The 11,442-nt window shown below is 56.1% G+C and overlaps 1 protein-coding gene across 9 annotated transcripts; it reads left to right on the top strand.

Annotated features, from left to right (window-relative positions):
* Positions 1-937: 937 nt before the first annotated feature.
* On the top strand, positions 938-6,742 carry LOC113875869 (tigger transposable element-derived protein 1-like). Of its 9 annotated transcripts, none has more exons than XM_027514534.1 (4): positions 938-1,024; positions 2,103-2,559; positions 4,358-4,437; positions 4,823-6,742. In XM_027514534.1, exons 2-4 carry the CDS (start codon positions 2,160-2,162, stop codon positions 6,551-6,553), a joined length of 2,211 nt encoding a protein of 736 aa, XP_027370335.1. In that variant the 5' UTR covers positions 938-1,024; positions 2,103-2,159; the 3' UTR covers positions 6,554-6,742. The 9 variants fall into 9 exon arrangements, with proteins under 9 accessions (XP_027370335.1, XP_027370333.1, XP_027370334.1 ...); XM_027514532.1 differs by having other exon boundaries at positions 4,808-6,742; XM_027514533.1 differs by having other exon boundaries at positions 990-1,228.
* Positions 6,743-11,442: the final 4,700 nt, after the last annotated feature.

The raw sequence follows: 11,442 nt of genomic DNA, 5'->3' as shown, positions 1-11,442 counted from the left end.
GGGAGGGACCCAAATCCAGCGGGACCGATAGGGGAGGTTTTCTGGGAGGTGGTGCCCAGCTTTTGGAAGCCGGTCATTTCAAAATGCCAGGCATCAGATAGGGACGTGTTGAGGCGGCCCAGCATTGTGTGGCTGGTAAACGCCTGTGGACGGGGAGGCAGAAGCAGCCCCGGTGGAGCCGGAGTGTGGCCCAGCAGCTGGAAGAGACAGGACCCAGTGCGAGGAGATGCCACATCCTAACGGAGGGAGGGGTAGAGACGCAGGTGAGGTCGTGAGGCAGGCCATGGTGGACAGGCCGCGCGCGCGTCGACCCATCGGCTGCTTTCCTCAGAACCAGGGACAGGACCGGACCTCAGCCCAAGAGCAGTGGAGCACCGGTCTCGGGGCCCTGAAGAACTTCATTCCCCAGCTGCCCCCTGGGAAATGTAGTATCCGCAGCTGGGCTGGGAGGGTCTTGTGACAAGCCAAGGACTACATTTCCCAGCGGGCCTCAGAGGCGGAGCGGGACTCGCGCCAATTCCACTTCCCGGCGCGGGAGGTTGTCATAGAGCTGCAGAAGCGTCGGGTTACCTCAACTCACCTCCGCTGGCTAACGTGCAGCGTCGTGGGGAGGTGGCTGGGGGCTCGGGAGAGGGGGCGAGGGGCGGGGTGGGAACAAGGCTTCGGAAATAGTCCGTGGAGCAGCCAGAAAACTCCTGGTCCTGGGACCCCAGGGTGTTTGGTCGTCTTTTCTGCACGGTGGCGTTGTTCCACGCCAGCCGGCGTAGCTCCCGAGGGCAGTGAGTCCGCGGGAGACAGCAGGCGCGTGGGGGAAAAGCCCGAGGCAGGGTATGCAGCTGGCCAGAGGGCGCGGGACAAGAGGGCGGAGGAGCACCACCCGCTCCCTGAGTCCCTCAGCGATTTCCTCGGATCGGCGGCGCGGGGGCTGCTGGGACATGGAGTCCGGTGGGACTGGGCCTGTCCCGGAAGCGAGTCGCGGGCCGGAAGTGATCCGCGAGGAGCTGGGCTTTCGCCGCGCTTCAGGGTCAGTTCTTGTGCATCCGCGGTGGTCGCTTTCTTGGCGGAGTTTCTGGGCCTCCGGCCGGCGGTTCCCAGTTCTGTGGACACACTGGGTCAGCTTTTCCGCCTAGCTCCCCCTAAACGCACCTCTCCTGAGAAGTCTTCCTGGGTTTCTGCAGCTCAGGGCACCTCCCTGCTGCCGCTGCACCTGCGCGCGTGCCCCCCTGAGGTGAGAGTGCAGGCGGGTCTAGGCAGGGTACTCGGGGGTCAGAACCCGGGTGTTTGGGCGTTGTTGGACTGAGCGGCCTGGCTCAGGGGATCCCTGACAAACCCTGTTAAAGCCATGCGTTGGCACGGAAAATGATCTATGTTCTTAAGTTACAGTGGTAGCAAATGACCGGTGGAAAGATAGAAATTCAGATGCTTTGCAGACGTTACAAAAGGAAAAGCAGATGTCTTCCTCCAATTCCTTTCCCCAGAGTTGCCAGCTGAGGAATTGCTGGTTTTCAGGATCTTTTGGTGAACACTTACAGCAGTAGCTTCTGTTTGCTGTTTGGAAATTTTACCATTCAACAGGACCGGGCCCCAGAGGAGCCTAAGGTGAAGGAAGGAAGGCCCTCAGGGTAGGCGCCCGCTCTTGCTCTGCCTGTGTGGCTGCTCTCATTGTCCCCAGCTGCCGTGTCGTACACTTCTCCTTTCTGTCGCTCCTTCCAGTGCCCCGCAGACTGCATCCTGCACTTGTGCACTTGGTCCCTGGGTTGGGGCCCTCCCTGGTCACTGGGCCTCCGCTAGTTCCCGCTAACACCTCTGCCTGGCTGCTGACCGGGTTTTCTGTCACTGAGACACTGGACATGTCCACGCTCCCTCCCCAGGAGCAGCCCTCCTCCTTGGCCCAGTCTGGCCTGAACTCCTGAAGGCTTCTCTCCAGGACCCTCTCCCTCACTGTCCTAACCAGGTTCTCAGTACAAGGTGTCCTCCACCAGCTGCCCAGGTGGCCGGGTTTGGGGATGCTCTCCCTCACGGCAAGTGGCCTTGCAGCGTGTAAGTGGGTGGAGGGGTGTGGGTGGTCCACAGCCCTGATTGGGTGTGTGTGTGTGTCCCAGGAAGACGGTGCGTGTGGCTGAGTGAAGACGGGGAGGCCAGCTTCCCCACGCCTCACCATGGCAGCTGACCCGGCACCCTTCGGTCAGGAGGAGCTCGTGATCATCAAGGTGGAGGAGGACGAGGACGTCCCGTGGGATCCGGAACCGTTCTCCAAGCCTCAGCCCCACACCCCCCTGCCTGCTCTCGGTTGGGACCCCCGGCTGTGCTTCCGCAGCTTCCGCTATGAGGAGGCCGCGGGGCCCCGCGAGGCGCTGGTCCAGCTCCGGGAGCTCTGCCGCCAGTGGCTGAGGCCCGAGGTGCACTCCAAGGAGCAGATGCTGGAGCTGCTGGTGCTGGAGCAGTTCCTGGGCGTGCTGCCCCCCGACACCCGGGTCTGGGTGGAGTCCCAGTGCCCCGAGAGCGGCGAGGAGGCTGTGGCGCTCGTGGAGGACCTCGCTCAGATGTTTCAGGAGACTGGTGAGCCCCAGGGACTGGGCTTGGGGCAGGGGAATGTGCAGGGGGACCCAGCCCATGACTGTAGGTCCTGAGTGCCTGCTCACTGTGCCCCGGCCCTCTGTGTCCTCATTGCTGGGAAGAAGGCTCAGAAGCCATGACCTGTTTGAAGACTTTCCTAGCCTGTGAGCCTCCCAGAGGTGCGAGCCTGCAGTTGCCGTGGCATTTCCCCCTCTGAGGGTACTCTGAGCCTTCTTTTTCTTTTTCTTCCTGGAAAATTCACTGAGTGCATGGCATGTGCAAGCCCTGTGGGTCCAGTGGGGAGGGGAGAGAGCAAGGTCCTTGGCCTGGTGGAGTCCCGTCTGGTTTGAGAGTTGGATGATGAGACCCTCCAGTCACAAGTAGGGTGTCCTCGTTTTTCTGGAGGGAGTGGGGAAAGCCCGGCCAAGGGTGGCTTTGCGGTTCGTGCTGTACAATGTCTTCACCTTGGTCTGGATGTGCACTTACACACCTGAGGAGGTGACAGCCACGCAGCAGGCAGGAGACATGGCTGGTGACAGCCATCAGGTCCCCGTGGCCTTTGTGTACTCGTTCACTCAGTGTCTGTGCAGCTCCTTTGCCTGCTTGGCCCCTTGTATCAAGGGGTGGAAACCATAGCACTTCAAAAAACAAACAAAAACCCATCTTTAGTAAGCTGTAACACACATGTCAAAAAATCGTCTAGTTCATGGGTTTTAGTACATTCACGAGGTTGTACAGCCACCACCCGTGTCTAACACCATAGTGTAATCACCTTCAAATGAACTCTGTGCCCAGCAGCAGTCACTCCTCGTTCTGCCCTCTCCCAGTGCCTTGGCAGCCGCTAACGTGCTTGGTGTCTCTGTGTATTTTCTTACTCTGGATGTCTTAGTAAGTGGAGTCATACAGTATGTGGCTTAGAGGATGGGCTTCTTTCATTGAGCGTAATGTTTTCAGCGTTCATGGTATAGTATGTCAGTATCTCATTCGTTCTTATGCCTTGTCATATCCAATTGTATGGTTATAGCACAGTCTGTTTTTGTTTTAAGTGTTAATGGATGTTTGGGTTGTTGGTACCTTTTGGCTATTAGGGTTAATGCTCATGTGAACTTATGTATACTTTGTTTGTGCAGACAGATGTTTTTATTCAGGGTCCCCAAGACCACCCCTTAGGCTTTGTGATTTGCTAGGAGCTGCAGGAATCGACAAGACTGTTATAGTCTTGGTTGTCGTTTATTACAGTGAAAGGATGCACATTAAAGTCAGCAATGGGAACAGGTGCCCAGTCTGTGAGACACCAGGCATGAGATTCCAGAGTCCTGTCCTGTGGGAGCTGTGTGGGTCATGCTTAGTTCCCCAGGCAGTGATGTGCAGCAGCATGCCTGGGGTGCTGTCCCCCGGGGGTCTTGCCTGATGTTACCAGGCAGAATCTTCCAAGGGCTTTGAGGTCCCCTACTGGGAGCAGATCAAGGGCCAGACTTTTGCCGGGAGTGTGCAGGGCTTGGACAGCTCAGGCCTGCTGACACAGCTCTTTACCGACTACCCAGCTGTAGCCGAAGGAAGCATCTGATGACTGTTTCTTTGGCATTTCAGTGACTTGGGTTTCAAAGGCCTTGGGTGTGCTCTCGAGGTCACACGTGTGCGGGTCAGAAGGGGCTGCCACCCTCTGTGAGTCTGAGGGCAGCGAGGTCTCATCCAACTTTGAGTCCCCGGCCAGTGTCCAGCTGCACATTGACCTCTGGGTGTCCGACCCCTGTGTCCGCGGGGCGGGGCTGCAGACCCTAACACTCCCCTTCCCCCTCAGCCCTGGTCCAGGCCCCTCCTGAGGACCAACAGCCTGGAGACCTCGCAGAGCCAGCCAAGCCCTTCTCGGATGGAGCTCAGGTGAGCTGTGAGTCCTCCACAGTCAGAGATGCCATATCCTGCTGAACTCTGCCCCCCACCCTTCTTCACCCCAGCCCTGGAAAGGTCACCGTAAGCAGCTATGCCCAGCACCCCCTGGCCCCCCGCCCCTGGTCCCTCACCCTTGGGTTGGCCCCTGCCTGGCACCCTGGTCCAGGCTCACACCATCATATACAGAGTTCAGTAAGTCCCTTGTATGTGAATTTGCCCGTTGCACACTTTTAAAGATGTGAACATGTGTTTGCATGTCCCGTCACGTAAGTTAGTTCATGTGTCTGGGGTACATTGTCACATGTGTGCAGCCTCTACATGGGGTTGTGTGTTTTGTGTACTTCACAGTACAGTAGTACAGTATCTTTATTTCAAGCCCAGGATGTCTGGAAGCAAGCGTAAGAGCAGCGGTGATGTAGCTGGTACTGCTAAGAAGCGCCATGCGATAACGATGGAAACGAAAGTGAAGATAATTGAGAGAGTGGAGCGAGGCGAGAAGATGACAGACGTAGCTCGTTCGTTTAACTTGAACCGTTCAACCATTGGCACGATCGTCAAGAACAAGGACAAGATCCTGGAACACGTGAAGTCTGCTGTGTCGATGATGTCGACGATCATATCCAAGCGGCGTGGGAAAGCGATGGAGGAGATGGAGAAACTTCTCAGTGTGTGGTTGCAGGACCAGCATCAGCGTCGAGCCCCGCTCAACATAATGCTGATTCAAGAGAAAGCTAAAAGCCTGTATGAAGACCTGAAGAAGAAATACGGCGAAGAATCAGACGGCCCATCTTTTAATGCCAGCTGTGGTTGGTTTTATCGGTTCAAGGCCAGAGCCAATCTTCACAGTGTAAAAGTAAGTGACGAGGCAGTGAGTGCAGATGTGGCTGCTGCCCGGGAATTTCCTGAGATCCTTCGAGAAATTATTGATGAAGGGGCATATTTACCAGAGCAGGTTTTTAATGTGGATGAGACAGGACTGTACTGGAAGAGAATGCCAGACCGAAGTTACATCAGTAAGGAGGAAAAGTTGATGCCAGGTTATAAAGCAGCAAAGGACAGGCTGACTCTGCTGTTTGGTGGCAATGCTTCTGGAGATATGAAGCTGAAGCCTCTCTTGGTTTACCATTCAGAGAGCCCAAAAGCCCTTAGAAATATAGCCAAGGGCTCTCTTCCTGTTGTGTGGAAGAGTAACCCCAAAGCCTGGGTTACACAGGCCATTTTCCAGGACTGGTTTTTCCACCACTTTATTCCGGAGGTAGAGATATACTGCTTGGAGAAGGACATCCCATTCAACATTCTTTTGTTGCTTGACAGTGCTCCAGGCCACCCCCTGTTCATGGACGATTTTCATCCCAACGTCAAAGTAGTGCGTCTCCCACCGGATACTGCACCCCTTATCCAACCCATGGACCAGGGAGTTATATCAACTTTCAAGAAATATTATTTACGTCACACTTTTCGTCAGGCAGTAAAGGCGAGTGATGAGTCAGGAACAACCTTGCGACAATTTTGGAAGGACTATAACATCTACAAAGCCATAAAAAACATTGATTTTGCTTGGCGTGAGGTTACAGCCGGCACCATGAATGGTGTATGGAAGAACCTTTGCCCACAGTTTGTTCATGATTTTCGTGAATTCGAGAAGGTGGATGAGGAGTCCAGAGAGGTCTTCAGCAACTTAGTGACCCTCAGTGAGAAGCTGGAGCTGGATCTGCAGGAGGATGACTTCATTGAACTCCTTGCCATGCAACACGAGGAGCTCACAAATGAAGACCTGATGGAACTTGAGGCCCAGAGAAAGGACGAAGAGAGACAGGAGGAGGAAGAACGAGGTGAAGAGCTGAAGAGATTCACCATGCAGGACATGGCCAGGGGGTTCGCTCTGTTTGAGGAGGCACTGTTCGTTTTTGAGGCCCAGGACCCAAATGTAGAACGGTACACGAAGGTTGAGGCAGCCGTTCAGAACGCAATCCAGTGCTACCGTGTCGTCTATGATGAGAAGAAAAGAGCCACTGCCCAGACATCCCTGGATCGGCTTTTAAAGAGGGAGATGGAATTGAATCCAGCAAGGAGCCAGAACCTGTGCCTCGAAGTCAGGCCTGAGTGACGTCACAGCCCACCTGCCGTCTCCGTTGCTGACGGTCCTTCTCTCTGCCAGCTCCCCCTCCTCGCCCAGCTCCACCAGTAACTTCTTGCCTGTTCACTCCATGCCAGTCCCTCTAATCAGGTGTTGTGCTATACTCCTATACTTTCTAAGGTATTATACTGTAAGATTAAAGATGCTTTCTTTATTTTATGTGTTTCTTATGTATTATTTATGTGAAAAGTATTATAAACCTATTATAGTACTCTGTAGCCAATACTACATACAGTACTATTATAGTATTATGTAACCAGTACTGTATACAGTGCTATGCAGTACTGTGTAGCCAGTATTATATTCAGTACTATCACAGTACTATGTAGGCAGTACTATATACAGTACTATCACAGTACTATGTAGGCAGTACTATATCAGTACTATCACAGTACTGTGTAGCCAGTATTATATTCAGTACTATCACAGTACTGTGTAGCCAGTATTATATTCAGTACTATCACAGTACTATGTAGGCAGTACTATATCAGTACTATCACAGTACTGTGTAGCCAGTACTATATACAGTACTATGGCAGTGCTATGTAGCCAGTACTATATACAGTGCTATTGTAGTATTATGTAGCCGTACTAAATACAGTACTGTTGCAGTACTACGTAGCCAGTTGTGTTAGTTAGGTCCCTAGGCTAACTTTGTTGGACCTACAGATGTGCTTTTGGAATAGAACTTGTTCTTATGTAGGGGACTTACTATATTAGCAGTTTTTGTTGGACAAAGATAGAAATACAGTGCTGATTATTTACGTCTTCCGATTTTAAAGAAAAATGTAAAATGTAGGTGCATTCTATAGTAATTCAGACCTCAGCAGAAGTGTATAAAGTTTATGCCTCACACTCAGTCTGCCTCCCTGGAGATGGTCACTGTCACCCACTGTGTGTCCTTCGTCCCTCATGTACACACGGGCAGTGCACACATGGATGTGTGCGTGAATGTGGGCCACATAGATGTTTCAAAAAAAAGCCCCATCCACACTCTGCAGCCCACTGCTGTCACTTCATTCGTGCCGGGCTCCCCTCCAGTGGTGCAGGCAGCCCCAGCCTTTAGTGGCTCTGTTGGAGTCGTCTGCCCAGGCTGATGGGGCATGAGGGCTGCTGTTCGCCTGTCATTCTGAGACACACACCATTATCTTGGCTCTGCCTTCTTGGGCTCTTCTTCACTCCGGGTCTGCCTGTCCTCTGGATGGGACCAGAACATCTCTCTCTGTCAGGGGCTCCTGTGTGTTTGTGATCCTGGTGGGTAACCCAGGGTCTGCCCCATGATGAGAGGAACCTGTTCACACGCAGGAAGGAGAGCAGACCAGCCCAGGAGCGTGGCCTGATGAGGGGGGAGAGGGGAACCCACCCCGGCCCTCCCCACTGCTGACTGCCATTCCTGGGTGTTCCTGAGACACTGCCGGGCCTGGGAGCATCTGCAGCGGCCTTGCCAGACCTGCCCGAGTTGGACTCAGTTGGTGTCCTGCTGGCAACTCTGAGACCAATTGGGGTGCTCCCGGGTCAGGCTCCCATCACCCGTCCTGACTGCGGGGCTGCCTCTGAGCGCTGGGCTGTGGAAGGACGCAGGGCCTGCAGTACGCTGTCTGGGCGGCTTTCCTCTGCACAAGCATTTCCTCCATAGAAACAAACACAGGATGTCCATGGTGGTACAGGGGCTAGGACTCCACTCTTCCACAGCGGGGAGCTCGGGTTCCACCTTGGTTGGGGAAACTAAGATCCCACATGCCCTGTGGCATGGCCCCAAAATAAGTGAATTAAAAAAAAAACCCCACAACACACCCAGAAACAAAATCCCTGAGTCCCGACACCCTTAGCGACACGGCTCACGTCTGGTAAGTCAGGGCCCCGATGTGGCAGCCGCCGCCGGCTGGCTGGCTCTTCTCCTTTGCCTGGCCACTGCCAAACGGGGAGCTGGGGTCGTGCACCGTGGCTGCCGTCCCTGGGGCCAAGCTCTGACCTCTGGTAATTTCTGTGGTTGGTCTGACATCAGTTTGCGGTGTGTCCTGCCACCCTGGAGGCTTCACTGAGGCCTGCGAGTACTGGGAGCCCGGGCAGGTGGCAGTGGGTTTTTGGTGAAGTTTCTGTGGTCCGTTGGGCAATAATCCATCCAGTGAGCAGCGAGCTCCGGCCAGATATGGCCTGAAATCCCCCACCTAGAGCGAGACTCCAGCTGGTGACCTCTGATGGTTTCCCCCAGGCCTGTGGGCACTCAGCACCAGTAAATGCCATCACCCGTTTTGCAGCGGGCCGGGGCAGGGGCGGCAGCGGTCCTGAAATCGGCAGCCACAAGGTGGGAGCAGAAATATGCTGGAGAGAGCGGTGTGGGCCTGAAGCCCGCCCTGGAGAGGCCGCCGCGTGCGCGCCAGCGCCAGAGCGCGAAGCGGGACTGCAAGGCCATTGACCTGCAGGTGAAGCTCGAGGTGCTGCGGCTCTTGGAGCCGGAGAGAAGCTCAGCGGGATCAGGAGGACTCAAGGGCTGTCCGCCACCCCTGTGGCTACTATCCGCGACAAGGACAAGATCCGAGCGAGTTCGCAAGCATCCACGCCGCGCGCCACCGCCAGGCTGACGCACAGCCGCAGCCTGGTGATGGAGATCATGGAGCGGCTGCTGAGCGTGCGGATCGAGGACCCGAGGAGGTGCGCGGCGCCCGGCAGCGCGGTGCTGGGCCAGGAGAAGGCCCGCAGCCTGCTCGCGGAGCTCAAGCGGGCGCAAGGCGCGGGGCTGGGCCTGAGACCGTCGAGACCAGCTGCGGCTGGTTCGCGCGCTTAAAGGCGCTGCTCTGACTGCGCGCAGGTGCCCGGCGCCGCTGCAGAGACTGATCCCGGACGGCGGCGACGCGGCCCGGCAGGTGTTCCGTGGGGTAGGAGACCCGGTTGTTCTGGAGGCGGCTGCCCAGCAGGACGGGCCCTTCCGCGGCGGAGACGCCGGACCCTGGGCTCACAGGCGCCCGCGATCTCCTGACCCTGCCGCTGCTGGTGTTTCTCGCGGAGAACCCGGGTGCGCTCAGGGGGCTTCTCCAAGCCCAACATGCCCGCGCTGTGGCGCTCGCACAGGGGGCCCGGGTCACCAGGAGCTTCTTCCAGGAGCGGCTCGGGGACTTGTCCTGCCCCGGTGGAGAGGTACTGCGCCACGCACGCGCCCCCGTTCAAAGCGCTGCTCGTTCTGGACCGCGCTCCCCGCCGCCCTGGCAACCTGGACGACCTCTCCGACGACGTGCGAGTGGAGGACCTGCCCACGGATGCCCCAGCCTTCAGCCAGCCAGCCACCCACCCACGGCTTGCTCGCCACGTTCAAGGCCTGCTCTCTGCGGAGGGTCTTCCGTGCCCCGCGGGCGAGGGCCAGGGGCGCAGAGCCTTCCAGCGAGGAGCTGGCGGGGCTGGAGCGGCAGCGGCAGCCGGGGGAGGGCGAGGACAGCTCTCCGGGCACCTGATCAAGGCCCGAGCACAGGTGGACTCTGGTCTGCGGGGCATCGGGGACAACGACCCCCAGGCAGAGCACAGCCCCAGCGTCTGCCCGGCCCTGAACGACGTCCTGTGTGCACACTTGCCTGCCTGAGTGTTTGTATTTATTTCCTTATTATTTCTCTCTTCCCTGTGGTTGGATGTGTCTCTCACATCTTCAATCTGAGTTACACTGCAGCATTTTCAGGAAATCATGTCCTTCCCTGCGTCATTTCTAAAAGTGTTTCTTAAAGGTACAATTTTCAGAAAATGAGGCAACAGGGACGATCTTCCGTCAATGTTTACGGTCCCAGCTGTCTCGTCACCGCCCCTGGGTCACAGAGGGGCTTGGCGTGGTACGTGGACCTTGAAGGGCACGCAGACCTGGTGCTTCCCTTGTGTCAGCGCCGTGAGAGCCTTCGCTGGGCCCTCGGGCAGCGGAGATGCCGCCTCCTCTGTCCAGGGAGCGCCCGGAGCCTGGGCTTCCAGTGGGGGGATTCAGACTCAGGTCACCTCGCCCTTATTTGCTGAGGTTAGACGTCCTGAAATCCCATGGCTTCCAATGCCCTGGAAGAAATAGTCCCAAACGAGGAGCGATTGCCCTTTCCTCCACAATTCCCACAAACCACTCTCTCGTCCAGAAACAGGGACTGGGGTCTGTCCTCACCTACCTCTTGGTTTTGGAAATCATGTGGGAAAAAGAATATTGTCAGATTTCATCGTTTTTCTGCTTATCTGCAGGCAAAGTAAGTATGTTCTAACGGCCATCCTCATACAGTGAGTAGGAGATGAATAAAAGTACCTTAGATAAAATTTGAAGCTTTGGAAACATTGTATTCATTTATTTTTCTGGCTGTGCTGTGTGTCTTTGTTGCTGTACACGGGCTTTCTCTAGTTGCAGGGAGCAGGGGCCACTCTTCAGTTGCGTGCACAGGTTTCTCAGTGAGGCGGCTTTTCCTGCAGACCGCAAGCCCCAGGTGCCCGGGTTTCCGTGGTTGCAGCACGCGGGCTCCAGAGGAAAGTAATTGTGGTTAACGGCAAATCCTAGATTTGAGCCAGGAAACTTACCCGCATTTGCCAGCTCAATCTTTAAAGAAAGACCTGTGAGGGACTCTGTGATTACAGATGTTCATAGAGGACAGGGTACGGTTAAGAGGTTAGGGTGAGGGTTAGGGGGAGGGTTGGGGTTGGGGTGAGGGTGAGGGTGAGGGTCAGGGGTCAGGGTCAGGGCCAGGGGTCAGGGTTTAGGGGGAGGGTTGGGGTTGGGGTGAGGGTGAGGGTGAGGGTCAGGGTCAGGGTCAGGGCCAGGGGTCAGGGTTTAGGGGGAGGGTTGGGGTTGGGGTGAGGGTGAGGGTGAGGGTGAGGGTCAGGGGTCAGGGTCAGGGCCAGGGGTCAGGGTTTAG

This window comes from Bos indicus x Bos taurus, chromosome 18 (assembly GCF_003369695.1).
Source record: "Bos indicus x Bos taurus breed Angus x Brahman F1 hybrid chromosome 18, Bos_hybrid_MaternalHap_v2.0, whole genome shotgun sequence".
NCBI classification, from domain to species: domain Eukaryota; kingdom Metazoa; phylum Chordata; class Mammalia; order Artiodactyla; family Bovidae; genus Bos; species Bos indicus x Bos taurus.
This window is presented reverse-complemented; position numbering and strand designations above follow the sequence as displayed.